The 25,753-nt window shown below is 39.6% G+C and overlaps 1 protein-coding gene across 1 annotated transcript in view; it reads left to right on the forward strand.

Moving 5' to 3' along the window:
• The window catches only part of rapgef4a (Rap guanine nucleotide exchange factor 4a), a 245,557-nt gene that overhangs the window by 98,534 nt on the left and 121,270 nt on the right, over window positions 1-25,753 (forward strand). Inside the window, exons 7-8 of the mRNA XM_060828113.1 lie at window positions 11,919-11,991; window positions 22,281-22,339. Coding sequence (XP_060684096.1) covers window positions 11,919-11,991; window positions 22,281-22,339 — 132 coding nt within the window. The remainder of the gene's footprint in view (window positions 1-11,918; window positions 11,992-22,280; window positions 22,340-25,753) is intronic.

The following is a 25,753-nucleotide window of genomic DNA, read 5'->3' on the forward strand; positions in this document are numbered from 1 at the left end:
GTGAATTGACAGGTTGCCTGTGTTTGTATTGTAGTCTGGTACTCTGAGAAATGTAAGTTCAGTTGGGTGATGGGGGATGTGAGGGGTTTGCGAAATCTGATTTGTCTACTGTTTTACATGCATCCAGTATACAGCTGAAGGGACTTCCTTGCGCATGTACTGATCAATTTCAATTCAGGATTTTATGGGATCTGGTTGGCTTAATGAAAGGCTTTATTTCTGTTTTACCCTTGCAAAAATGTTAAACGCCAAAACCTATCATTCAATTAAATTGTTAATTTTTGGACAGAACTTGTTTAGTACTAGAATGTAATAAAATGTAATTGAAGAAAGGAATTTTACATCTTTTAATCAAATTATTATATTAACAAATTTAATAGTACTTTTCTCATTTGCCTTTTTTATAACCGAATTAATATTAATGCCTTGAAAATTATACTGCCTGTTCTTTTCACTGCAATGGAATACTCCATTTGAATTCCTTTATTAATAAACAGTACCTGCAGGTCTGGACACATTTGTAGCAAAGTAGAAGTTGGTGTAATTCTGGAATCCTTGATATACATGACCAGTTATTGCCATTGTGTGTAAGTCATAATGTGCAACATTTGTGTATTAATCTGGTTGCTTTCTATTGAAATAATATCTTGAGATATTAATAATCCATTGCAGAGATTGAAGTGTCCTAGCAGAGATGTTTTAGTAGTAATGAGTATGATAATAATAACATTACATATAATCACTCTTTCTCTGAAATGGAAACCTTGAGTTCACACAGGTAGTTAAATGTAGAAATCCAAAAATTGCTATCGGTGAGACAATGCTTCCCTCCCATTGCAAACGAGTGGACATTACTGAGCTGACAAGAATTTGTTTACGTTTTATAGCATTAACTAGATTTTAACAGCATATTAAGTTCATAGTTATTGCTGAACATTTGTGAAATTCAAATTTGAAATTGAATTTGAAGTTTGATATTTTTGGTTCTGCTGTTTTATAATTTTGCATATATGTCTCAATCATTTACTTTAATTTCAGTAATTGTTGAGTGAAAGTGAAAGCTTCTGTGCATTTTACCTACTATTTGCTGTCTGTGAGTACTTGAGTATGATTGGCTCTTTTTTGCTGATTGATAATATTGCTGTTAGGCATTCTGGGATTCCTGTGACTTGATGTCAGATGCAAATGGACACAAGAAAGGGGTAAACCACAAAGATTGCTAGATCTTTAGCAGCTTTCTTTCAGATCGGTGCACTCCATCACTGTTCTTGACTACAAAGTTTAGACTCTGGCTTTTTTGACTGCATGAAATGTTTAGTTCCATTCGTAACTTTTTTTATTTCAAGTTGCTAGATAATTGACAAATGATGGAACATCTAATTTAGTTATGGAGTCTATCTTCCTTTTGTGAATGGGCTTCTGTTGCACCTTAAAAAGATTTAAAGGGTACGTAATGCAATAATTTAACCCTAATAAAAGCCTATGGTCATCAGAAGGTTTGAAATCCTAATGGTGTTTTACTATTTCAGAGGTGAGCCTCTAGTTTCCACTGTCTCCTGTAGAAGTATTAAACTTGTACCTTGCAACTTGTTTTATGCGAAATATTGTTTCTTAGTCTACTTTATTTCATTTAATTTGACTGCTGGTTTTAGTCTGAGATTGTCTATTGGCGATTACATGACTACTGTGGTAGTATATGATATGTTACAATAACCTGAAGTACAATGATGAGGTTTTTCTCTTCCAATTCATGGTCATCCTGTATTTGCCAAGGTATTGTGCAGTTGAAGATGTGCTTTGGATTGTATGGTACATGCAATCTACTTGTGCAGGTCCCTGCTGACCATTTGTATTGAATATCTTGCACAATACCCAAACCATGAACCTGCAATTGACTGCTTTGACTTTCTTGTTAACAATGGGGGCAGCTATATTTTTTTAAAGGCAGGGAAAAAATGTATTTGTGGTTTAATTGATTTTGTACTGTGTGATTTTAAAGCACATGTTAGTTGTTGTGATTTTTAGGATTTTGAAATGAAGTACTTCAATTGAATAACAATAAACTTCAAAGTTTGCTGCAAAGAGGCATTATTAATTTATGCAAAGGTTGAGTTTTCTTTCTTATTTAAGAAGAACTACTGCTGAGATGAAATCTATGACAAAGTTTAAACAGAAATTGTTGGCAATACACAATGGATGATAACTTGGCACTATTTGTTTGCCTTTTAGGGATTGTTGTGAAGGCTGTTAGAACTCTAAATTGGCATTTACAGCATCTACATTATCTTTTGGGCTTAATCATGCCAGACGCACGTTCCTTTTTTTAAATGAAGCTTTTGGTGTGTCTGCAGTGAACGGCCATTGGAGATATAGGAAAAAGTGAGGACCGGAGATCAGAGTCAAAAAGTGTGGTACTGGAAAAGCACGACCAGTCAGGCACCATCCGGGGAGGAGGAGATACGCAGAGCAGGCATAACACTATGCTATTGAGTGAACAATGTTGATTTAATTCTAGTGATGCCACTCTGGAGATTATCATTCCAGCTAAAGCAGTCTCACTCTTGCTCACTCGTTCTCTCTACCTCCCACAACTGAATATTATCTGCTCAACATCAGGGAAGATGTGACATTCCCTGCCCATACCCAACATCAGTATTTAGAGAGCTATCAGACATTGTCATGTGAATTATTGGTTCATTTTCTCCTGGATGTTAATTTCATTCTGCAGATGTTTAATGCTTTTCATCGCTGTTTGAGACTTCAGGACTACAGGGAGTAGCTTTGCAGGTATTGTAAGTATTTTTTGCATTTCCAAGGATCTTGCACAAAACCGGTTTGTTCTGGAGATGGGTTCAGTACAGCCGTTTCCCTTTAAAGATCACAGGATTGGGAGTATGATGCAGAGCAGGACAAGGTTGCTGCATGCACATGACGAAAGCCACCATGGCGAAGGGTCAACTGGAGGAGCCCTGTTTTACTCGAGAGCTCGTATCAAGGTTTGTGCAGTTGTCAGCTGCATGCAGCACCACCTCACCGTTGTGAAAAGACCACTCTTGGAGTAGGAAGGCAGTCATTCTGGACATTTGCTTGGATAGCTTCAGAGTACAACATCAGTTACCACAATCCCAACTGCACATTCGCCAATACTCTCACATATTGCTTTCCCTCAATTACTGAATATCACAGCATTCACTTGACCACAATGGCCACAAGTCAAAGTATGACAAAATAAATGTGTTTTTGAACATTTTAAATTAGATCATACAGTGTTACATACAATGTAAATAAATCGTTTTTGTTGTTTTCTTTACAGACAGTCACCCATGTGCCTTTAGCTGCTCTGGTGCCCCTGTGCAGTATTACCCAGCCTTCACAGATGAAAGGTTACTGACTTTACTGGAAGAGACTTCACATGGTTATGGATTGTGACCTTGAGCAGCTTTGGGCCTAAATGGCTTGGTTTCAAACTGCAATGTGTCAACATGACAACAGCAGTTTGGGTCAGCTAGCTGAAATATAAGGCCATTGAGGATGCTTAGCTGCAATTTGTAAACCAGATATGTGTACAGTTGGTCAGATATGGATATCAGAAGAATGAGATGCAAGTTACCATCATCAACCTCACCATTGTTCTGATTTGATGCATTTATTGGTTTTCTATCCATTTTTAACGTACGCCATGACGAGTAGGTTTGTGTCAAGTCAGATATTTTTAATTTTATTTTCAAACTAGCTATGCAAATGGATACAATATTCAGAGTCTTGGTTCTGTGCTTACTGATCTGTACATTGGCTACATTGCAGTCATTCAGAGTAACTGAAGGTGAGGCAGTTATCAGTGTCACATGTGATGTCATGTAAGTGTCTTGAAGGTACTGGGCTATCTAGTCTGGAATCAGTGCTATGTTACATCATTAATTTATGGCTGGAATCATCTCCATATGGATTATGATCTGCCTGGTAGGTGAGCCCCTCTGGTTGCTACTTCCTCCTGTTGTACAAACCTCATCCTGCAGGAGCGGAGGAAATAGGTCGTGTAATATATTTGGGTGTTCTAGCTGACTACATGTGAAAGTTTTGAGAGATGGGCATGAGGCTGTATTGTATTGTAAAGTATGAAATAGTGATAAAGCATTATGAATGAGATGAGACCATTAGAATTTTTTTAAAAAGAATAAAAGGTTTTCTAATGGACCTGTATGCTGCAGCTAAAACTATAGCTGTTGAAATCTGTTTCCTGATGTATAGTCATTTGTAAGTAAGAACTGATTTTAACAAGAAACATTCTTCTTCAACTCAACATCCAAAGGAGTATCAGTTTCTGAGTTTCTATTCCCTTGGGTCCCTGGCAGGATTTCAGTACATAGTTTTAAGAATTGCCTCAATAATTGCACTAAAAGTTTTCTGACCTTGCATTCTACAAATCTGCCTTTTCCATGGCAAATTTAACACCTGCATAACCCTTTTTTTTTAAAACAAATAAGCCACTTCCCTTTCTTGTGTCTTAATTTGATGACACAACCTCCTCCTTTACAATTTCTGCTGATGCTTCACTTCTGGTGTCTCCTGCTCCTTTTACTCTTCCAGAAGTCTTATTCCTGGCTGGGTACACCTTTGTGACTAGCAGTCATTATTCAGTACCTCCCATAAACATAAAGTTAAAAATCACAGAACACCAGGTTATAGTCCAAGGTTTAATTGGAAGCACACTAGCTTTCGGAGCGACGCTCCTTCATCAGGTGATAGTCACTCCGAAAGCTAGTGTGCTTCCAATTAAACCTGTTGGACTATAACCTGGTGTTGTGATTTTTAACTTTGTACCCCAGTCCAACACCGGCATCTCCAAATCATGACTACTACCTCTTAAACACTAAAGAGTATTCCCTTTGGCTGGCTCACAGTAAATACTACCTGACCGTATTCTCAGTGTTTTCCTAGAATCCCACTGTTTCCAACTCTATTCAAGCCAAAGCTTTACCACTGATGGCAGACACCTGCTCTGTTTTGTTCATGGCCCAAAAACCAAACTTGTGAAAAATGATTTCTGTGAAAATGGATTTTCTAAGAATAATACTTAAATGTGAGAAAGGAATGAAATTATGGAGCTGTTATTTGGTGTGGACAAACCACGTTTATCTCACTGTTTAGATGCGATATTTGGAAGTGCCTGGTTGAATAAAATGAAAAGAACAGAAGAAAATCAAAGCTTGTACTCAAATCTACAAGAACTCTGAGTGTATGTTAATTGGTTTTCTTAATTTTGAGTGAGATGAGGTTTCTGGTCATAGGCAGTTAGGAATGGAAAACCTGATCAATTTTATTTCCCAGACCACAATCTCGTAGAGGACCGACCTCAGACCATCATAGACCATACAGTCCATCCCAGCTTTGTGAAGTGAATTTTCTATGCCTGTGCAACTTTTTGATCAGGAACTAACCTGCAATTAACTTCCAGACCTGACTTCACAAGTAACCAAAAGCTTGTTTGGTCTGTTTTCCTTTTAACACAAGCTGTTGCCCACAGTCCGAAAGTAATCTTCACCTCTCAGATTCCGTTTCACAGCTCCAAACCAAAATTAATATTAGAATAATACAAAAATAATGAAAATTCACTGAGTGCTCTAACAATCAATATCAGCAGAATAATATGGGTTTCCATAAGGTTGCCAGCCAGTGGATGGGATCTGCATGAGGAATATGAGAAGATTCTCGCTTTTTATTTTGGAGGTTATCTTCATGAAACAAAGAAGAATGTAACACCAGATATATGCATTATCTTCCAAGGAAGAGTCTTATCACATTGGAGCATTAACTCTTCCTCCACAGGTGCTGGCAGACCCAATGAGTTTCTCCAGTATTGGCTGTCTTTAGGCATTAATTCCAGTCTGTAAGACATTGTCTGAGTGGTGATTTTTTTCATAGGCATGACTGAAGGCAGGTGGGGTGACTGCATAATAGTGGAAGGATAGCATTGAAGGACTGACAGTAGATCAGGCCTAACTTTAGATAACCACCCTAGTCATTCCTGTGGCTTTTTCATGAGACAAATTTCTGCTTCATTGGTGCAGGAGAGCTGGAGTACCTTCTGACCAAAGGGAACATCTGTAAGTCAGGATTCTGTGATAGGTTACGGTGCAGAAATCTTCAGAAGTTTCCCCACTGATATTTCCATGATGAGATTGCCTGGATGACTTGCAGCTGAGGAGCATGCAGCATTGCAAGCAGGTTGTCTCCATGTCCTCTGTATAAATGTGGCTGAGAAGAAAGACTACCATGTGGGCAGAGCACTGAGTGGGTCACTGGTTTTGTTTCACTTGTAACTGAGTGTACTTGCTGTTTTTCAACACAATCTAAATATGAACAACACAACTTAACGTGACAGGTAGAAAAGACTGAAGTGGTGAAGGGGAGCAAAGACATAGAAGAAAGGATACATATCTATCCAGAGATTCCACGTGTCTTCACTGAGTAAGAGTTGATGTATTCCAGGTAGCATTCTCAAAGGCAGCTTAGTGTGTTCCAAACCAGGACAGCTCCCCAGGTTAGAAGGGCTCAGCTGTAGTGTGCCTGAATTGAGCGATACTTGACATTCGTGAGACCCTGTTTGGTATTGGTCACTCTCTATGTAGCTAGGAGACCTTTCTGCTCTGCATCATCTTTGTTCTCCTGTGCTTCCACCTCCTATTCCTCCTCCTTCAACTGCTGACCTAGTACATCCCTGGCTTCAAAGTTCACGTTCTTTTGAGGATCATTTTATAAAAAAAATCATAAACCAGTATTACTTGCAAGACCTTGCAGGAGTGTACTGAAGGCTATTGCCAAGCATGGGAACTACATGTACAGGAACCTGTTGGACTACTTGATAGTCTGCTTGGTGGTACTTGGGCATAAATTACATTTTTTGTAGTCTCTGTATGGCTCTGTCTTGGAATTTCATAGAGAGGTACATAGGTATCTCTTAACGAATATCATTTGTCACCCTCCAACACTATTGCATTGTTGGTTTGGATTGGTGCTAAAACTGTGTTTAGTACTCTTGGTTAGATCTCATCCAGTCTCTGTGCAACATTATTTCCCCCCTGTTTGTATTTCAGCCCTTAAGATAATGGCCAACATAGCATTAGCTGCTTTCATGGTTTTGTGGTTGTCACTCTGTTTAATCAAAAACTTCTCTTCTGGCACGTTGCCGCTGCTGCTAACAGCTCTTCCTTGTGGAAATAGAAATCTATAATTTGCATGTATTTTATTTTGATTCCCAGCTTTCATTCCACTGTTTCTAATGGGCTCTCACAGCTCACACATTGTCAGATTAAATAGTTCTCAATGAACAATTTCAAGTATCTTGTAACATGTCCTGAAAGATATCAGAACAAGTGTCTGTCAGATGATTCCCTAAAGGGACACAACAATACTATGCAATCATATGTCATCACTATAATCTAATCACCTGCTTCCAAGTGCTGTATAAAACTGCTCAGGGCCTTGTCAAAGGCCTTTCACAGCTCTGTCAACAGCAGAATTGCTTCCACAACTGAATGGGGCTACTTTATCTTGTAATGACTCCAATGCTGACAGTAGGCATTAGGCTTTTATGTTTTTTTGTTAAATTTCATTTTCTTTGCTGATCATATCAATAAATGTTGAGAATAATTCTGATACATTTTGTGGGTCGTGTCTGCAAGTAGTTTGTGAACTGAGAATGTTTTGTCTTGTGTCTATAAAGATATAGGAACTAATTTTTGCACTGTAAATGCAGGCGTTACATCTAAAGCAGTTACAGTCAGGAATACTTGAGTCCCTTTTTCTTAAAAAACTAAATTACCCTTGTGGAGAATCCCATGGAAGCAGCAATGTAAATGCTGGAGCCAACTGGACCAAGGAGAGTTTGTCCAGTTTTCACACCTTGCCCTACTTCTCTCTCCAGACCTACCTTCACAGCTTGCCCAAGAGATGATTTTTGACAGATTTAAATCCTGTTTTGTGCTTCTAGTGCAATGTTTGTACTTATTTCAAAGACCTGAATCAATGGTGAATATAATATAGCTTGTACATAGATTAACGCATTTGTGTAGAGATGATGTAATCCTGCCAACCTCTGTTCTCATTATAATACTAGGAGAATTAAAGTTTCCTTGAGTATTTAAAACTAAACTATTTAAAATTATTTTTGGTTAAAGCCATAATATTTTAATGCTTAACTGTTTTATTCAAAGTACAAGTGGCTTTCGGTGCTGTAAAGCCATACCATGAAGCTGTTAGTTTTGCCAGTCTGTCTCTGATGTGTGCAGTCTGAGCTATGCTGTCTGGGCTGTGAAAAGAGTGAAGATAAAATTAGGAAAAGAGTTTTTTGTTCATGAGCAAATAATGACCTAGGAAGAGAGCAGTTCCAAATAAAGCATTGTATTGTTCTAAACATTCAGAAGAGAATTTCTAATCATCAGGTCACCCATTGCCAGGCAGTTCCTTTTGCTGCATGGAAGAAAGTTTTATATCTGACTATTGCATGGATTAATTTAAAAGAAAAACCTTACTTGTGCTAATGATTAAATGCTCATCTCACATGTTAGGTGCATTAGTCAAGGATAAATGTAGGGTCAGGGAATGGGCCTGGGTGGGTTACTCGTCGGAGGGTCGGTGTGGACTTGATGGGCCGAGGGGCCTGTTTCCATACTGTAGGGAATATAATCCAATCAAGGTATTTTAGAGTTATAGAATGTTACAACACTGGAAGATGCCATTTAACTATTGGACAGGCCTCCCCACAGCTATCAAATCACCCAAGTCCTTGGCTCTATTACTGGAGCCCTGCCATTTTCTCCACCTTCAAGTACTTGCCCAATTTCTGTTTGGAAATTGGCTGAGTTTGCTTCCACCATTCTTTGAGACAAATCCTTCCAGATCACCACAACTTGCTGTCTATTGTTTTACTGAACCTGGAAGTGGGTTATCCTTATGAACAATGCATGATTTTCACACCCTTTCTTAACTGTCTTTATCTTCTCTGAGGAAAGCTATTCCAGTTTCTCCATTTTGCTACATAAGCAAAGATCACATATTTCTCATCCATCTGTCTAGATGAACATATCATCAGAATATCTGACTATTAAAGAAAAAGAAGGAAAGTATGACTGTGTGGGATACCTCCACACAAGCCTGATGTTTTCCAGTAGTACCACTACAAAAGAAGTGGAAACTGATGGTAATGGACACTAATGGTTCACTAGTAAATTGTCAGGGGTCATTTAAGAGAAACAGAGACTAATCCCAGAACTTTTTTTGTCACTGGCTTTGCACTATTCAGTGCATTTACTATTGAATATTTGTAGGTATGTTTCTTTCGTTTTTTAAAGTTAAATTGAACACTGATGTGTGGGTTGGTCGTTATATAAATATATTAGAAAATGTGACATATAGTTTTATTCTGTTCTGGTGATCTGGCGGATTTGGCATCCAATGACAGGTCGGAGGTTATTTCTTTTCAATACAGTACAATTAGAGGGCAGTGACCAAAGTTTCACATTTAATTAGAGCCTGCCTGGAAGATATGTAACTCTGTGTTCCAAGGCATTGAATATGTGCAGTCTCAAGTTAATGTCATGAAAATGCCAGTAATGTGCATGGAAACATTCCACAGTGATAAAGCCATTTTTCATGTGCCAAATAATTATGACTTTTCAATGGCAGCAGATCTGTTTTCCATAAAACCTCATGTCAATTCATGCATTCCTAAATAGAATCTCTGTTTTTAAAATGTCAAATAATTTGGGGAGTTCAATCTAGATCTGTAACAATTTTAAACTAAATAATCCTCTGCCATCAATAGTATAAATCCATCAGATTTGTAATGTGCAAATCAAGATAACGATTTGTAATCTTTGTTAATCCACTGCCTCATGCTGTTTTTGGAAACTGTAGATTTAGAAACATTAATGAAATCCTGATGAATGGGGCAATAATGCTGTTATTGCAAAACTGTCTATTACCAAAGCGCCTACCTCAATTTTGTTTCACTGCTGTTAAATTTAACACCACCAACCTGAGTAATCAGTTTAGGGGAGCATTGTTTAAACCGAGGTAAACATACCTAATATCAGAAGAAAGTGAGTGATTGGGTTCATCTGAAATTTGTTCCCAGTGTTAAATTGAATACTTCCCAATATTTAATCTGTCTTTTTTTTAAAAAATGTTTTTTTTTTGCCCCATAGCACTGAGCGAAAGCTGTGGAAAGGCAACCCCAGTTTGTAGTAATTTTGGTGAGGCAGGATTTGTTGTGTCACTGTGGTCTTGGAGAACAGCCCCTATGGTCTGCTAAGAGGAGACAGATGTGACTGGTGGTGACTTAACCTGAGGGACACCATTCTTTTGAGACAAATCCTTCCAGATCACAGAACTTGCTGCATTTTGAAAAATATCCTAATTTTTTTTTGTCTATGTTTACTGAACCTGGAAGTGGGCATCACATTGCTCTGTAAACCAACAATCCAGCCAACTGAGCTAAACCAATGCCCAAGTTTGTAGTAATGTTGTGTGAGCACAAAGATTTGATGTGTGAAACCACAATTTATTCTGGTTTAAGGAAACTAAAACAAAATCAACATTCCTCTGGAAGGAGAAGTGTTTGTTATTCTTCCAAATTAAACCAAATAATCAAAGTACAAGTTTGTACAAGCATTATTAGTGCAGTCTTCAGAATTTTGTTACCTTGTGCAATAGACTACAGTTGAATGCAGTGAGCATCTGAGTGAAATAGACACAGCAATAGACATTGAGAGTATTTTGAAAACCTTTAAAGAGCAAAAGGATATTAGAAATGGAACATTAATTGGAGAAGGATAGCGAGATGGGTTTTTGAGTGAGAAAGATATGAGATGTGAGAGAATTGACTAGGGAGCTGGACCGGGGATGAGATGGTGACATTAATAAACTGGTCATGAGTTGAGGGAAAGGGATTATGGCAACAAATCTTGGAAAGCATGTGGCTGGACAGAAGACACTGGTAGAGATGGGTAGATGCTGCAGCATATCACAGTATTAGGGTGAGGGTGGATGGAGGGACTGCAGGAGAACCTTGGGGGGAGAGGTGTAGAACATAGATGCAGAGACAGTTGCACAAATCAGTAGTCTTTGAAATAAAGTAAGTCATGAATACTTGGGTAGGGCAAGGATAGTGAGATTAGGGCAGGAGAGTGGTGAGTGGTGTGGGTAAAGGTGACCCAGGAAGTGTGTTACTGGCATTCCAGACTTTCCGAATGGATTCAGCGAGAGATTGTGGTCACAGTGATCATGGGGATATGATGGCCAACACAAAGCTGTGCTATGTTAGAAAATCATTCTATCTTGGAATGTGAAAAGAAAGATTTAAAATATTGCACATTTAATTTTAATGCTGTTTTAATATTTTAGAGAATATCCTAAATTGTTTTTGTCAATTTACCAATAGTGGAGTTTAGTTCTTTTATTGTCATGAAATGATGCAGCGATAAAGCAGAAACAGCTGTGTGAATCAGCTGCGTAATTATATAGAGTAGAGTTCCGCAGCAGAGATTTGTAACTGTAATAGTACATGCAAAAAAAACTGGGCACAAACCAAATCTGCCTTCTGTATGACACTGCTCAACAGTATTCATTAAACAAATAGTTGTGTTTTTGCAATTGTGACATTCTCAACTTTGCAGATGTCAGTGACATTGTAAGAATTTCCTAGACTTTAATTTTTGTGATCCATTCATTTTAGTACACAAGCCAACTCTCTTTTTTAATTCATTGGGATATTTTATACTGTGCTGCAAATCATTTGTGGTAAAATAGGCTGTTTTTTTTTAAAAATGCCTTCTGTACAAACTGGTGCAAATCTGCTTGAATAAAGCTTTCTGTTCATTGAGAGTGAATGCACTAATGCACATGTTACTTTATTTCAGAAATATCGACAGTACATGGCAGGACATTTGGTCCCTCCCTATGGTGTTATGGAAACTACATCTAGTAATGAGCGTGAGTACAAGCCTTTTTCAGTAGATTAAAAATTATGAAACATTAGTAACTCTTGAGTCTAAGAATTTAAAAAATCACTCATCGCACTGATTTACCTACTTAATTGTGTCCATAAATAACTAACTAGCTGCTGTAAGGAAGGGATGAACTGCTCTCTAAAAGACTAAAGTATCAGCTTGAACTCTTCAGAAAAATAAACAAGCATTTTAGATATCAGTAAATTTGGGAGCTGTTTATTCTTTATCTGGAACTTGGTTTGCCTCCCCAGCAATGTTTATCAGTACCCCATGGCAAATTAAGTCTATCACTTTATTGCATTACCTCTTCATAAATAGTTTGCAGTTTTTGATAAGTAATTGTCTTTTTTCTGTGAATGATCATTTCAAGAATTGCCATGGGCTTTAGTGCAATATATTTGACTGGGATAATGGGTATGGTGACGAGAAATAGATTAGTTAACCCATTTGTGAGTGTGTGTACCTTCAAACTTTGCTAGCTTAGACATAAACAACCTCTTGTAAATGGAACATTTAGGGTTTTGACTGAATTTAATGATCTCAGAAAATTGTGTTATGAAATGCAAAACTCAAATGGGAGTTAAATGTAATTGAATTGTATTTAAACATGCTATGGCAATAGGAGTCATGACTCCATATCCGAAATCTGGAACAAACTCTATCTAGATTTCTTGACTTCTCACTGTAATGATGGAAATCTGATGGAGTTGAAAAGTAAAGTCTATGACACTTCCTGGATTTATCGATTTGACAAATTGGATAAAAAGGAGAGTTAGGCAGAAATTTAAAAAGGAGGTCCTTGAGAGTAGTAATATCTGGATTACTCCCGGTGCTATGAGCTAGTGAGGGCAGGAATAGGAGGATAGAGCAGATGGATGCACAACTGAGGAGCTGGTGTATGGAGGAAGAACTCAGATTTTTGGATCATTGGGATCTCTTTTGGGGTAGAAGTGACCTGTACAAGGACGGATTGTACCTAAATGGGAAGGGGACTAATATACTGGGTGGGAAATTTGCTAGGGCTGCTCGGGAGGATTTAAACTAATAAGTTGGGGGGGGGGAGAACCCGGGGAGATGGTGAGGAAAGAAATCAATCTGAGACTAGTACAGTTGAGAACAGAAATGAGTCAAACAATCAGGGCAGGCAGGGACAAGGTAGGACTAATAAATTAAACTGCATTTATTTCAATGCAAGGGGCCTAACAGGGAAGGCAGATGAACTCGGGGCATGGTTAGGAACATGGGACTGGGATATCATAGCAATTACTGAAACATGGCTCAGGGATGGGCAGAACTGGCAGCTTAATGTTCCAGGATACAAATGCTACAGGAAGGATAAAAAGGGAGGCAAGAGAGGAGGGGGAGTGGTGTTTTTGATAAGGGATAGCATTACAGCTGTGCTGAGGGAGAATATTCCCGGAAATACAAACAGGGAAGTTATTTGGGTAGAACTGAGAAATAAGAAAAGGATGATAACCTTATTGGGATTGTGTTATAGACCCCCTAATAGTCAGAGGGAAATTGAGAAACAAACTTGTAAGGAGATCTCCGCTATCTGTAAGAATAATATGATGGTTATGGTAGGGGATTTTAACTTTCCAAACATCAACTGGGACTGCCATAGTGTTAAGGGTTTACATGGAGAGGAACCTCCTTAAGTGTGTACAAGACAATTTTCTGATTCAGTATGTGGATGTACCTAATGAGAAGATGCAAAACTTGACCTACTCTTGGGAAATAAGGCAGGGCAGTAACTGAGGTGTCAGTGGGGGAGCACTTTGGGGCTAGTGACCATTAATTCTATTAGATTTAAAATAATGATGGAAAAGGATAGATCAGATCTAAAAGTGGAAGTTCTAAATTGGAGAAAGGCGAATTTTGACGGTATTAGGAAAGAACTTTCAAAAGCTGATTGGAGGCAGATGTTTGCAGGTAAAGGGACGGCTGGAAAATGGGAAGCCTTCAGAAATGAGATTAAAAAAATCCAAATAAAATATATTCCTGTCGGGATGAAAGGAATGGCTGGTAGGTATAGAGAACGCTGGATGACTAAAGAAATTGAGGGTTTGGTTAAGAAAAAGAAGGAAGCATATGTCAGGTATAGACAGGATAGATAGAGTGAATTCTTAGAGTATTAAGGAAGTAGGAGTATGCTTAAGAGGGAAGTCAGAAGGACAAAAAGAGGACATGAGATAGCTTTGACAAATAGGGCGAAGGAGAATCCAAAGGGTCTTTACAAATACATTAAGGACAAAAGGGAAACTAGGGAGAGAATAGGGCCCCTCAAAGATCAGCAAGGTGGCCTTTGGGTGGAGAAAATGGGGGAGATCCTAAATGAATATTTTGCATCAGTATTTACTGTGGAAAAGGATATGGAAGGTATAGACTGTAGGGAAATAGATGGTGACATCTTGCAAAATGTCCATATTACAGGGGAGGAAATGCTGGATGCCTCAATGCATAAAAGTGGATAACTCCCCAGGATCTTATCAGGTGTACCCTAGAATTCTGTGGGAAGCTAGGGAAGTGATTGCTGGGTCTCTTTCAGAGATATTTGTATCATTGATAGTCACAGGTGAGGGGCTGGAAGAGTGGAGGTTGACTAATGTGGTGCCACTGTTTAAGAAGGGTGGTAAGGACAAGCCAGGGAGTTATAGACCAGTGAGTCTGACATCGGCGGTGGGCAAGTTGTTGGAGGGAATCCTGAGGGACAGATGTACATGTATTTGGAAAGGCAAGGACTGATTAGGGATAGTCAACATGGTTTTGTGCGTGGGAAATCATGACTCACAAACTTGAATAAGTTTTTTTGAGGAAGTAACAGAGGATTGATGAGGGCAGAGCAGTTGATGTGATCTGTATGGACTTAAATAAGGTGTTTGACAAGGTTCCCCATGGGAGACTGATTGATTGATTGATTAGCAAGGTTAGATCTCATGGAATACACGGAGAACTATCCATTTGGATACAGAACTGGCTCAAAGGTAGAAGACAGAGGGTGGTGGTGGAGGGTTGTTTTTCAGACTGGAGGCCTGTGATCAGTGGAGTGCCACAAGGATCGGTGCTGGGTCCTCTACTTTTTGTCATTGACATAAATGATTTGGAGCTGAAAAATGTGTTGCTGGAAAAGCGCAGCAGGTCAGGCAGCATTCAAGGAGCAGGAGAATCGACGATTTGGGCATAAGCCCTTGTTCAGGAATGGGAAGAGAGCTTCTTCAAGGAAGGCATCCTTGCAAGAGGATTCGCCGTAGGTTAAAATCAACTAGGAGAAAGTGAGGACTGCAGATGCTGGAGATCAGAGCTGAAAAATGTGTTGCTGGAAAAGCGCAGCAGGTCAGGCACATCCAAGGAGCAGGGCTTATGAAGAAGGGCTTATGCCCAAAACATCGATTCTCCTGCTCCTTGGATGCTGCCTGACCTGCTGCGCTTTTCCAGCAACACATTTTCAGCTCTGATCTCTAGCATCTGCAGTCCTCATTTTCTCCTCGTAAATGATTTGAATGTGAGTATAAGAGGTACAGTTAGTAAGTTTACAGATGACATCAAAATTGGACATGTAGTGGACAGCGAAGAGGGTTATCTCAGATTACAACAGGATCTTGACCAGGTGGGCCAATGGGCTGAGAAGTGGCAGATGGAGTTGATTTCAGATAAATGTAGGTGCTGCATTTTGGGAAAGCAAATCTTAGCAGGACTTATACACTTAATGGTAAGGTCCTATGGAGTGTTGCTGAACAAAGAGACCTTGGAGTGCAGGTTCATAGCTCCTTGAAAGTGGAGTTGCAGGTAGATAAGATAGTGAAGAAGGCGTTTGGTATGCTTTCCTTTATTGGTCAGAGTATTGAGTACAGGAGTTGAGAGGACATGTTGCGGCTGTACAGGACATTGGTTAGACCACTGTATGAATATTGCGTGCAATTCTGGTCTCCTTCCTATCGGAAAGATGTTGTGAAACTTGAAAGGGTTCAGAAAAGATTTACAAGGATGTTGCTAGGGTTGGCGGATTTGAGGTATGGGGAGAGGCTGAACAGGCTTGGGGCTGTTTTCCCTGGAGCGTTGGAGGCTGAGGGCTTACCTTATGGAGGTTTACAAAATTGAGGGGCATGGATAGGATAAATAGACAAAGTCTTTTCCCTGGGGTTGGGGAGTACAGGTTTAGGGTGAGAGGGAAAAGATATAAAATAGACCTAAGGGACAACCTTTTCACACAGAGGGTGGTACGTGTATGGAATGAGCTGCCAGAGGAAGTGGTGGAGGCTGGTACAATTGCAACATTTAAGAGGCATTTGGATGACTATATGAATAGGAAGGGTTTGGAGGGATTTGGGCCGGGTGCTGGCAGATGGGACTCGATTGGGTTGGAATACCTGGTCTGCATGGATGGGTTGGACCGAAGGGTCTGTTTCCATGCTGTACATCTCTCTGACTCTATGACTAAAAGCTCATGCGACACAGCAGACAGCTGAACTTGTGTAACTAAAGTGTGCATAATTCGAGAGAGACTTATATTCTGAATGGACATATTAAATGTAAAAACTTAACATACTACCTGATGCAAGACAGAATAAATAGATTGAATGTTTTGTATCTAAATGTTTGCTCCAATTCCGCAAACAGTTGATGTAATTAATTGATTCTAGTGCCCTCCTGTGGTGTGGGATTCTATTTTGTACAGAACACTGTTTGTCACAATACTCTGTCTCCGAATTTCCACTTCTTTCACTTTTGTACAGTTGTAAAAAGCCTAATTTTGCAAGTTGTTTTTTAATTATTCATTTGAAGCCCACCATTTCCAAAGCTTGGTTTGTCACTTTCACATTTCATTCATTTATTTCTGCTTTTTTTTGTTTTCTTTTTATGCTATTCATTATTTTTGTGGTCTCCTATTCGTCAGGCAGTTGGTCTCAGCTCTGTACACTCTGGCAAACAAGCAATCCATCTTGATGCAACCAACTCTAATGGAGTCAAAGCACTTTAGGCACAATCTATAAAGGCAATGGAAGTCAGATTATTTTAAATAGACAGGACACATGAGACTAAGATTTTCCCATTGAACAATTCAAATAAATACTACATCAGGAATTATGCCACTATTAAATACTCTCCCGTTTTGACTTAACTCATTGAGGTGAGGTGAAAGATATAAGAATATTCTCTTTCTGCTGTTTAAAGGACATCTACGTGAATAGTTATTGAGTAAATGGTTACAGCTGAAATCTTCTTCCAAAGTGATTTCAATGATCTGCAATGAAAACTGTGACATTTACTGGCAAATGTCTGTAATTGCACATTGACTGGTAATAGGGGACTCCATAGTGAGAGGAACTGACCAGGGTTTTTGTGGCAGCAAGCGGGACTTAGGGATGGTGTGTTTATTCCTGGTGCCTGGGTTCAAGACATCATAGACAGAGTGCAGGAAATCCTCAAGGACGAAGCTGAAGAACCAGAGGTGGTGGTACATGTCGGCACAAATGATGTCAGGAAGAAGAGGAGGAACAAACTACAGCGGGACCTCAGAACTAGGAAGAAGGCTGAAAAGTAGGACATCCAAGGTGGTTATCTCCGGTTTGATTCCAGTTCCTCGGGCTGGAGAGGCCAGGAACAGGGAGATGGTGGTAAAAACTGGATGTTTAAGAAGGAGATTGAAGGGAAAGTTAGAACAAGGGAAGTCAAGAAAGACAACTGTATCAATGAGGCAGAAAACTCAAAGGGATCATGCTATAAGGTTGAGTGAAATAGGAGTTGATGGGAAGGATGAGGGCATTAATAAATTAAAAATACTATACATGAATGCATGAAGCATTAGAAATAAGATGGATGAGCTTGAGGCTCTTTTGAAAATTGGCAGATACGATATTGTGGGGATAACTGAGATGTGGCTTCAAGTGGACAGGGCCTGAGAAATGAATATTCAAGGCTACATGTGCTATCGTAAGGATAGACTGACGGGAAGAGGGGGTGGGGTGGCCATGTTGGTAAGGGATGATATTCAGTCCCTTGCACGGGGGGACCTAGAATCAGGGAATGTAGAGTCAGTATGGATAGAGCTGAGAAATACTAAGGGTAAAAAGACCCTCTTGGGGGTTATCTACAGGCCCCAAAACAGTAGTCTGGATGTCGGATGTAAGTTGAATCAGGAGCTGAAATTGGCCTGTCGCAAAGATGTTACTACAGTTGTTATGGGGGATTTCAACATGCAAGTAGGCTGGGAGAATCAGGATGGTATTGGACCTCAAGAAAGAGACTTTGTGGAGTGCCTCAGATGGATTCTTAGAACAGCTGGTGCTGGAGCTGACCAGGGAGAAGGCAATTCTGGATCTGGTATTGTGCAACGAACCAGAATTGGTCAGGGACCAATGGTGAAGGAGCCATTGGGAAGTAGTGACCATAATACAATAGGCTTCAATCTGCAATTTGAGAGGGAGAGGGTACAATTGGAAGTGACAATATTTCAGTTGAATAAAGGGAACTATGGAGATATGAGGGAGGTGCTGACCAAAGTTCAATGGTGCAGTACCTTAGCAGGGATGACAGTGGAGGAACAATGGTGGATATTTCTGTGTATAGTGCAGAAGATGCAGGATCAGTTCATTCCAAAAAGGAAGAAAGATCCTAGGAGGAGGCATGGGTGGCTGTGGCTGATGAGGGAAGTGAAGAAACATATAAAGTTAAAAGATAAACAGTATAACATAGCAAAGATAAGTGGGAAAACGGAGGACTGGTATGCTTTTAAAAACAACAGAGGATTACTAAGAAGGAAATATGCATAAAAAAATGAGATACAAAGGTAAACTGGCCAAAAATGTAAAGGAGGATAGTAAAATCTTTTTTAGGTATGTGAAAGGCAAAAAAAATGGTTAAGACTAAAATTGGGCCCTTGAAGACAGAAACAGGGGAATATATTACAGGAAACAAGAAATGGCGGAAGAATTGAATTAGTACTTCAGACCTGTGTTCACTGGGGAAGATACAAGCAATCTCCCTGAGGTAACAGTGACTGAAGGACCTGAACTAAACGGAATTTATATTTGCCAGGAATTGGTGTTGGAGAGACTGTTAGGTCTGAAGGCTGATAAGTTCCCGGGGCCTAATGGTCTACATCCCAGGGTACTGAAGGAGGTGGCTCAAGAAATCGTGGATGCATTGGTGATTAATTTTCCAGACTTCGATAGATTCGGGATCAGTTCCTGTGGTTTGGAGGGTGGCTAATGTTGTACCACTTTTTAAGAAAGGTAGGAGAGAGAAAGCAGGAAATTATAGACCAGTTAGTCTGACCTCAGTAGTGGGAAAGATGCTGGAATCAATTTATAAAGGATGAAATTATGACCCATCTGGATAGTAGTAACAGGATAGGTCAGAGTCAGCATGGATTTATGAAAGGGAAATTATGCTTGACTAATCTTCTTCTGGAATTTTTTGAGGATGTAACTCTGAAGATGGACGAGGGAGATCCAGTAGATGTAGTGTACCTGGCTGATCAGAAAGCTTTTGATAAAGTCCCACATAGGAGGTTAGTAAGCAAAATTAGGGCAAATGGTATTGGGGGCAAAATACTAACTTGGAGTGAAAGTTGGTTAGCTGACCAGAAATAAAAAGTAGTGATAAACGGCTCTATTTCGGAATGGCAGGCAGTGACCAGTGGGGTACCGCGGGGATCAGTGCTGGGACAGCAGCTTTTTACAATATATGTGAATGATATAGAAGATGGTATTAGCAATAACATTAGCAGATTTGCTGATGATACTAAGCTGAGTGGCAGAGTGAAATGTGATGAGGATGTTAGGAGATTACAGGGTGACCTGGACAAGTTAGGTGAGTGGTCAGATGCAGTTTAATGCGGATAAATGTATGGTTATCCACTTTGACAAGAACAGGAAGGCAGATTACAACCTAAAATGGAGTCAAGTTAGGTAAAGGGGCAGTACAAAGAGATCGGAGTGTTCTTGTACACCACTCAATGAGGTAAGCATGCAGGTACAGCAGGTAGTGAAGAAGGCTAATAGCATGCTGGCCTTCATAACAAAAGGGATTGAGTATAGAAGCAAAGAGGTTCTTCTGCAGCTGTACAGGGCCCTTGTGAGACCACACCTGGAGTACTTTCTGCAGTTCTGGTCTTCAAATTTGAGGAAAGGCATTCTGGCTATTGAGGGAGTGCAGCGTAGGTTCACGAGGTCAATTCCTGGAATGGTGGGATTACCTAACACTGAAAGACTGGAGCGACTGGGCTTGTATACCCTGGAGTTTAGAAGATTGAGAGGGGATATGATTGAGACATATAAGATTATTAAAGGATTGGACACTCTGGAGGTAGGAAACATGTTTCCGCTGATGGGTGAGGGCCGAACCAGAGGACACAGCTTAAAAATAAGGGGTAGACCATTTAGGACAGAGATGAGGAGAAACTTCTTCACCCAGAGAGTGGTGGCTGTGTGGAATTCTCTGCCCCAGAAGGCAGTGGAGGCCCAGTCTCTGGATTAATTTAACAAAGAGTTGGATAGAGCTCTCAAGGATAGTGGAATCAAGGGTTATGGAGATAAGGCAGGAACAGAATACTGATTAAGGATGATCAGCCATGATCATATTGAATGGTGGTACAGGCTTGAAGGGCAGAATGGCCTACTCCTGCACCTATTGTCTATTGGCTTGATTCTTCTGCCTTCAGAAAAACAAAATGGAAATGTGGACTGAACAATTTACAGTAAGATTCTGATAAAGTAAAGTTTGTACAGGGGATGTACAGGCAGAACTGTGAATATTCGTTTTTCATAATTTTTGCACTCCCACAGTTGTGTACCTCAGGTCAAAGAACGTGCCCACTTCTGCTGATTGCTACATTTGTGTTTCTCTACTTTGACTTCTCACCATCATGCTCTGGGTTCTCTTTCACTCTTGGCTTATCAATTTCTGGTGTTTGATTTGGCGGGACAAGGAGCCTTCATTGGCTGCTAGCTGTTTTTGAGGAGGTAATAAAGATTGTGTGAAACATTAAACCCTCATTACCTTCTTTCCTTGACATGAACAGAATAAAGCCTTGGCAGTTTCTACTACAGGTGAGCAATTAGTGCACTCTCTCAAGTTGAATTATGACCAGTATATTCACCATGTTCACTCAGTTTATAAAAACTCATTTCCTAAGTGTTTGAATACGAATTGTACTCTTTGCAAACTAAGGTCAACTGCTAGATTGCTTGTTTGTTTCATCAATGACCTTGGTCAATAATTTTCACTGCTGAGTACTTCAACCCAAAATTTTCCACCTATTCACATTAATGAATGAGAAGATCTCAGGCTGGAAGCATAGAACTTGTTTCATTTTGCTACATTCTTCAGGGGCTTTTAAAGTATAACATGTTAACTCTAACTATAGAAATAAGATGTTCTATTTGCTATGTGTAACCATCAGATGATTGACAAATAGTAATATAATTTTCTGACCCAACCCATCAATAACCATGAAAATATCAAATGTATAGAAAATTAATAATTTATAAAATAAATCAAATGTTAAATATGCTAACATAGCATAGGAAACAGTGTCCCTTTTGTCCTCCCCTTCCACCCCAATTCCTGTACTTCCAGCACAACGCCAGCATTAAACTGTCATCTTTTATTGTTCAGAACCAATTTTTTTAATACATCCATCTAGCCCACATCTATTCCCCTTACCATGGTAGCTTGTCTTTTTATCTTCAATCTTCCAATATTTCAAATACTAGATGGTAGGATCACTGCATAAGACTTTTATATCTGTGATATTTTCTGGATCTGGCAGAAAGTCACTTTGTCAACAGCTGTAATTTTGTCTTTAGCTGCAATGCCAAGAAACTAGTCTCCTTTATGACAGAGCTGAAACAGGCCCTATTTTTACTTTCTCACTTGTACTTCTTGAGTACAAGACTTTTCCATCTCCAGCTTTTTAGCCCTTCCAGTTATTCACCCTTTCACTCTCCACATGTATTAGACCTCACACTTGCCCTCCTGCTTGATAGAGAATGGCCATTGTACTTCACAAAGGTTTCATAAATTTGCATCTATTTGTCAAATCCCTTGCAACATGCTTCACTGGCAATTTTCCCTGCATTTAACACACACCCACAATGCAATTGCATTAATAGTGCATTAAAATATTTGGAGATTAAAAAATAAAGATCTAAAACAGAAGATGAAGATATTTTCCTATGAAGTAAAAGGAACTGTACTGTGGTAACAGGTCTTTGATAACATTGAAGTGAAATGCTTCATATTAAAAATATACTGCTTGTGTTTTTCCAGGAATCCCTGAAAAGGAGAGTGTGAGCAGCAATGCACTGTGTTCTGTGTCAAAAAACAAGGTATATGATCACTTGTTTACTGGCGGAATTGAATCTTTACTGGCCTCTTCAAGCCAACATTATTTTTACATTCTTGATTTAAATATGTTTTAGAAATTTTGGCATAATTGAACAAGTGTATATAAATAAAATCAAGCTTGTGCAAAAGCAACAGCCTTTCAGGAGATACAAGGTCAAGAGTAAACTTTCTTGTGCATAATGTAAAAAGGCTTTGGTAATAATGGGCTGAGTCCGTAGGCGGCACGGTGACACAATGGTTAGCGCTGCTGCCTCACAACACCAGGGGCCCAGTTTCAATTCCAGCCTCTGCTGATTGTATGCCTGTGTGGAGTTTGCGCATTCTCCCCATGGCTGCGTTGGTTTCCTCCCACAATCCAAAGCCGTGCAGGTTGGGTGAATTGGCTGTGCTTAATTGCCCATAGTGGTCAGGGATAAATGTAGAGTAATAGGGTAGGGGAATGGGTCTGCGTGGGTTACTGTTTGGCGGGTCAGTGTGGACTTGGGCTGAAGAGTCTGTTGCCACACTGCAGAGATTCTATAATCTGATTGACATTACTGGGCTGTCAGTCCCAGGAGCCGGTACTGAGATGGGAAAGTCCAAGCCAGATCGGAGGCTGTAACTTAAATATGATCATGCACCTTCTAGTCTGCTTTGGTCATGTGACCTATACTATGGAGGGGACATGTTTAATGTCTTCTCTTCAAGGAAGGCCAAAGCAGCCTGCTTGTTGATGAAGCACCACATCATTCTAACATCCACTCAATTTACCACAGATGCTCATAGCTGCAGTGTTGTCCTATCTATAAAATGCACTGCATGAGTTCACCAAGGCTCCTTAGTCAGTACCTTCCAAACCCACAACCACTTCCTTCAGAAGGACAAACCTAGAACATAGAACATTCAGGACCTTCCGGTCCTTCATTTCTGTGCTGACCATGATATTCTAAACTATTCTCATCAGCCTGCACATGGTCCATATCCTCTATTCTCTGCCAGTTCATGTGTTTGTGTTAGTGCCTCTCAAATAGGATAGCAACATTTGCTTCTCCCTTGGCAGTGTGTTCCAGGCACCTACCATCCTCTGTGTATAAAAAACAAACTTACCTCGCACATCTCCTTTTAAACTTTACCTCTCTCTCGCTTTAAACCTATGCACCCTAGTATTTGACATTTTCACCCTGGGGAAAAAAGCCTCCAACTATCGACCTTGTCCAAGTCTGTCCCGTTTTTATATACTTCTATCAAGTCACTCCCTCAGCCTCTGCTCTTGCAAAAACAATCCAAGCTTGTTCTTATAGCTAATACACTCAAATCCAGGCAGCATTCTGATAAACCTCTTCTGCACCCTCACCAAAATCTCCACATGCTTCCGATAGCATGGTGACCAGAACTGCACATAATACCCCAGATGTGACCTTACACAGCTGCAATATGACTTTCTAACTTTTTACTCAACGTGACGACCAACTGTAAGGTCAGGCCCCAATCAAATCGGCCTGTTTTTGCATTATACACGTTTTTCATGTACATTTTCCATTTCCTTCAATTGGCCATTGTCATGTCCAATTGACCCTTGCTAATTAACCATTAATGGTCTAGTTTGAAGATCGTACGGGGTTAGCTCAGTGGTTAGCACTAATGCCTAACAGTACCTCGGGTAACTGTGTGTGTAGAGTTTGCACACTCTCCCCGTCTCTGTGTGGGTTTCCTTCGGGTGCTCCAGTTTCCTCCCACAATCCAAAGATGTGCAGGTCAGGTGAATTGACTATGATAAATTGACCATAGTGTTAGGTGCATTAGTCAGGGGTAAATGTAGGGGAATGGATCGAGGTGGGTTACTCTTCAGAGGGTTGGTGTGGACTTGTTGGGCTGAAGGACCTGTTTCCATACTGTAGGGAATTTAATCTTGCCATTTTTTTAAGCTCAACGCTACAACCTTATCCAAAACCTTGCTGAAATCCAATCAGATTACATCAAAAGCATTGCTCTCTTCTATACACCTGGTCACCTCTTTGAAAAATTCCATTGTATTAATGAGACATGTCCTCCCTTTAACCAAACCACCCTGATTGCCTCTCCAAAAACAGATTAATTCTGTCCCTCAGAATCACTTCCAATAGGGTTCCCGCCACTGAGGTTAGACTGGCCTGTAATTTCCTGGTATTACCCTTGTTCCCTTGATTAATGGTACCATGTTAGCTGTCTTCCAGTCCTCTGACACATCTGTTGTCATAGAGGAATTCAAAATTTTTGCAAATGCCCCTACTATTTCTTCCTTTGCCTCACTCAACAACCTGGGATACTTTTCATCTTGCCACGAAAATGTGCCTACCTTTAAGCCTGTTAGATGACTCTGCACCTCCTGTCTGTCTATGCTAATTTCTTTAATTAAATGGTAAAATTTTAATTCAGTAAAAAAAAGTCTGAAATTAAGAGTTTTGTGATGACCATGAAACCATTGTTAAATGTTTGAAAAAAACCTATCTGGTTCATTCATGTCCTTTACGGAAAGAAAGTGCATTTCCTACCTGATCTGGCCTACATGTGACTCCAGACCCACAGCAATGTGGTTGATTCTCAACTGCACTTTGAGTAATTAGGAATGGGCAATAAATGCTGGCCTAGCCAGTGATGCCCTCATCCCATGAATGAGTGAAAAAAAAGTATTTTTTTTCCCTTCACATTTTCCCTCTCACTGAACACCCAACCAAAGTATTCATTTAGAACCCTACTTACTCTGGCTCCATGCACAAATTACCCCTGTGGTCCTTAATGGACTCTATCCTTTCCCTCATTATCCTTTTATCCTTTTATCCTTAATGTACCTGCAAAAACACTTAGGATTTCTAGCATCTACAATATTTTGCTTTGTCGTTTGAGCTGGACTATAATGCTGGTTTCTGCGAATATTGAACTCTAGGCTTGAGTATTATTTTCAGCATGTCTGAGTTCATAATTGCTACATGTTTCTGAGAATCATTTGTATCTTTATCTTGAGTGATTGCTGTGCACTAAATGCAACTTGATATCTTGGATCAAATACCACAGTTCAATTAACTAATCAATAAAGTGATTTCCAACTCTTTCATCTGAGAACAGGGCTGTGGTGCAGTGATAATAATTTAACACTGGTGTCATTTTCTGTATACAATGACAGCTGCTCTTTTTTTAAAAAAGTCATCACATCGATTGCTTGAAAGTTAAACATGGTATCTGTAAGTTAGGTTTGAACTTAATTGTTTCCTTTTTAGAAATGATTTTCAAAAATATGTTTGGTGTTCCCAATAACATTTGCAGCTGATTCAGAGATGTACTGTTAGAGCTCTTACTTTTCAAATGTCTTGTTTTGTTTAAAGACTAATTTTGTGTGTGTATATCGACAAGTTCTATAGAATAATTTTTAATTTAAACCA

Source organism: Hemiscyllium ocellatum, chromosome 7 (genome assembly GCF_020745735.1).
Source record: "Hemiscyllium ocellatum isolate sHemOce1 chromosome 7, sHemOce1.pat.X.cur, whole genome shotgun sequence".
NCBI classification, from domain to species: Eukaryota; Metazoa; Chordata; class Chondrichthyes; order Orectolobiformes; family Hemiscylliidae; genus Hemiscyllium; species Hemiscyllium ocellatum.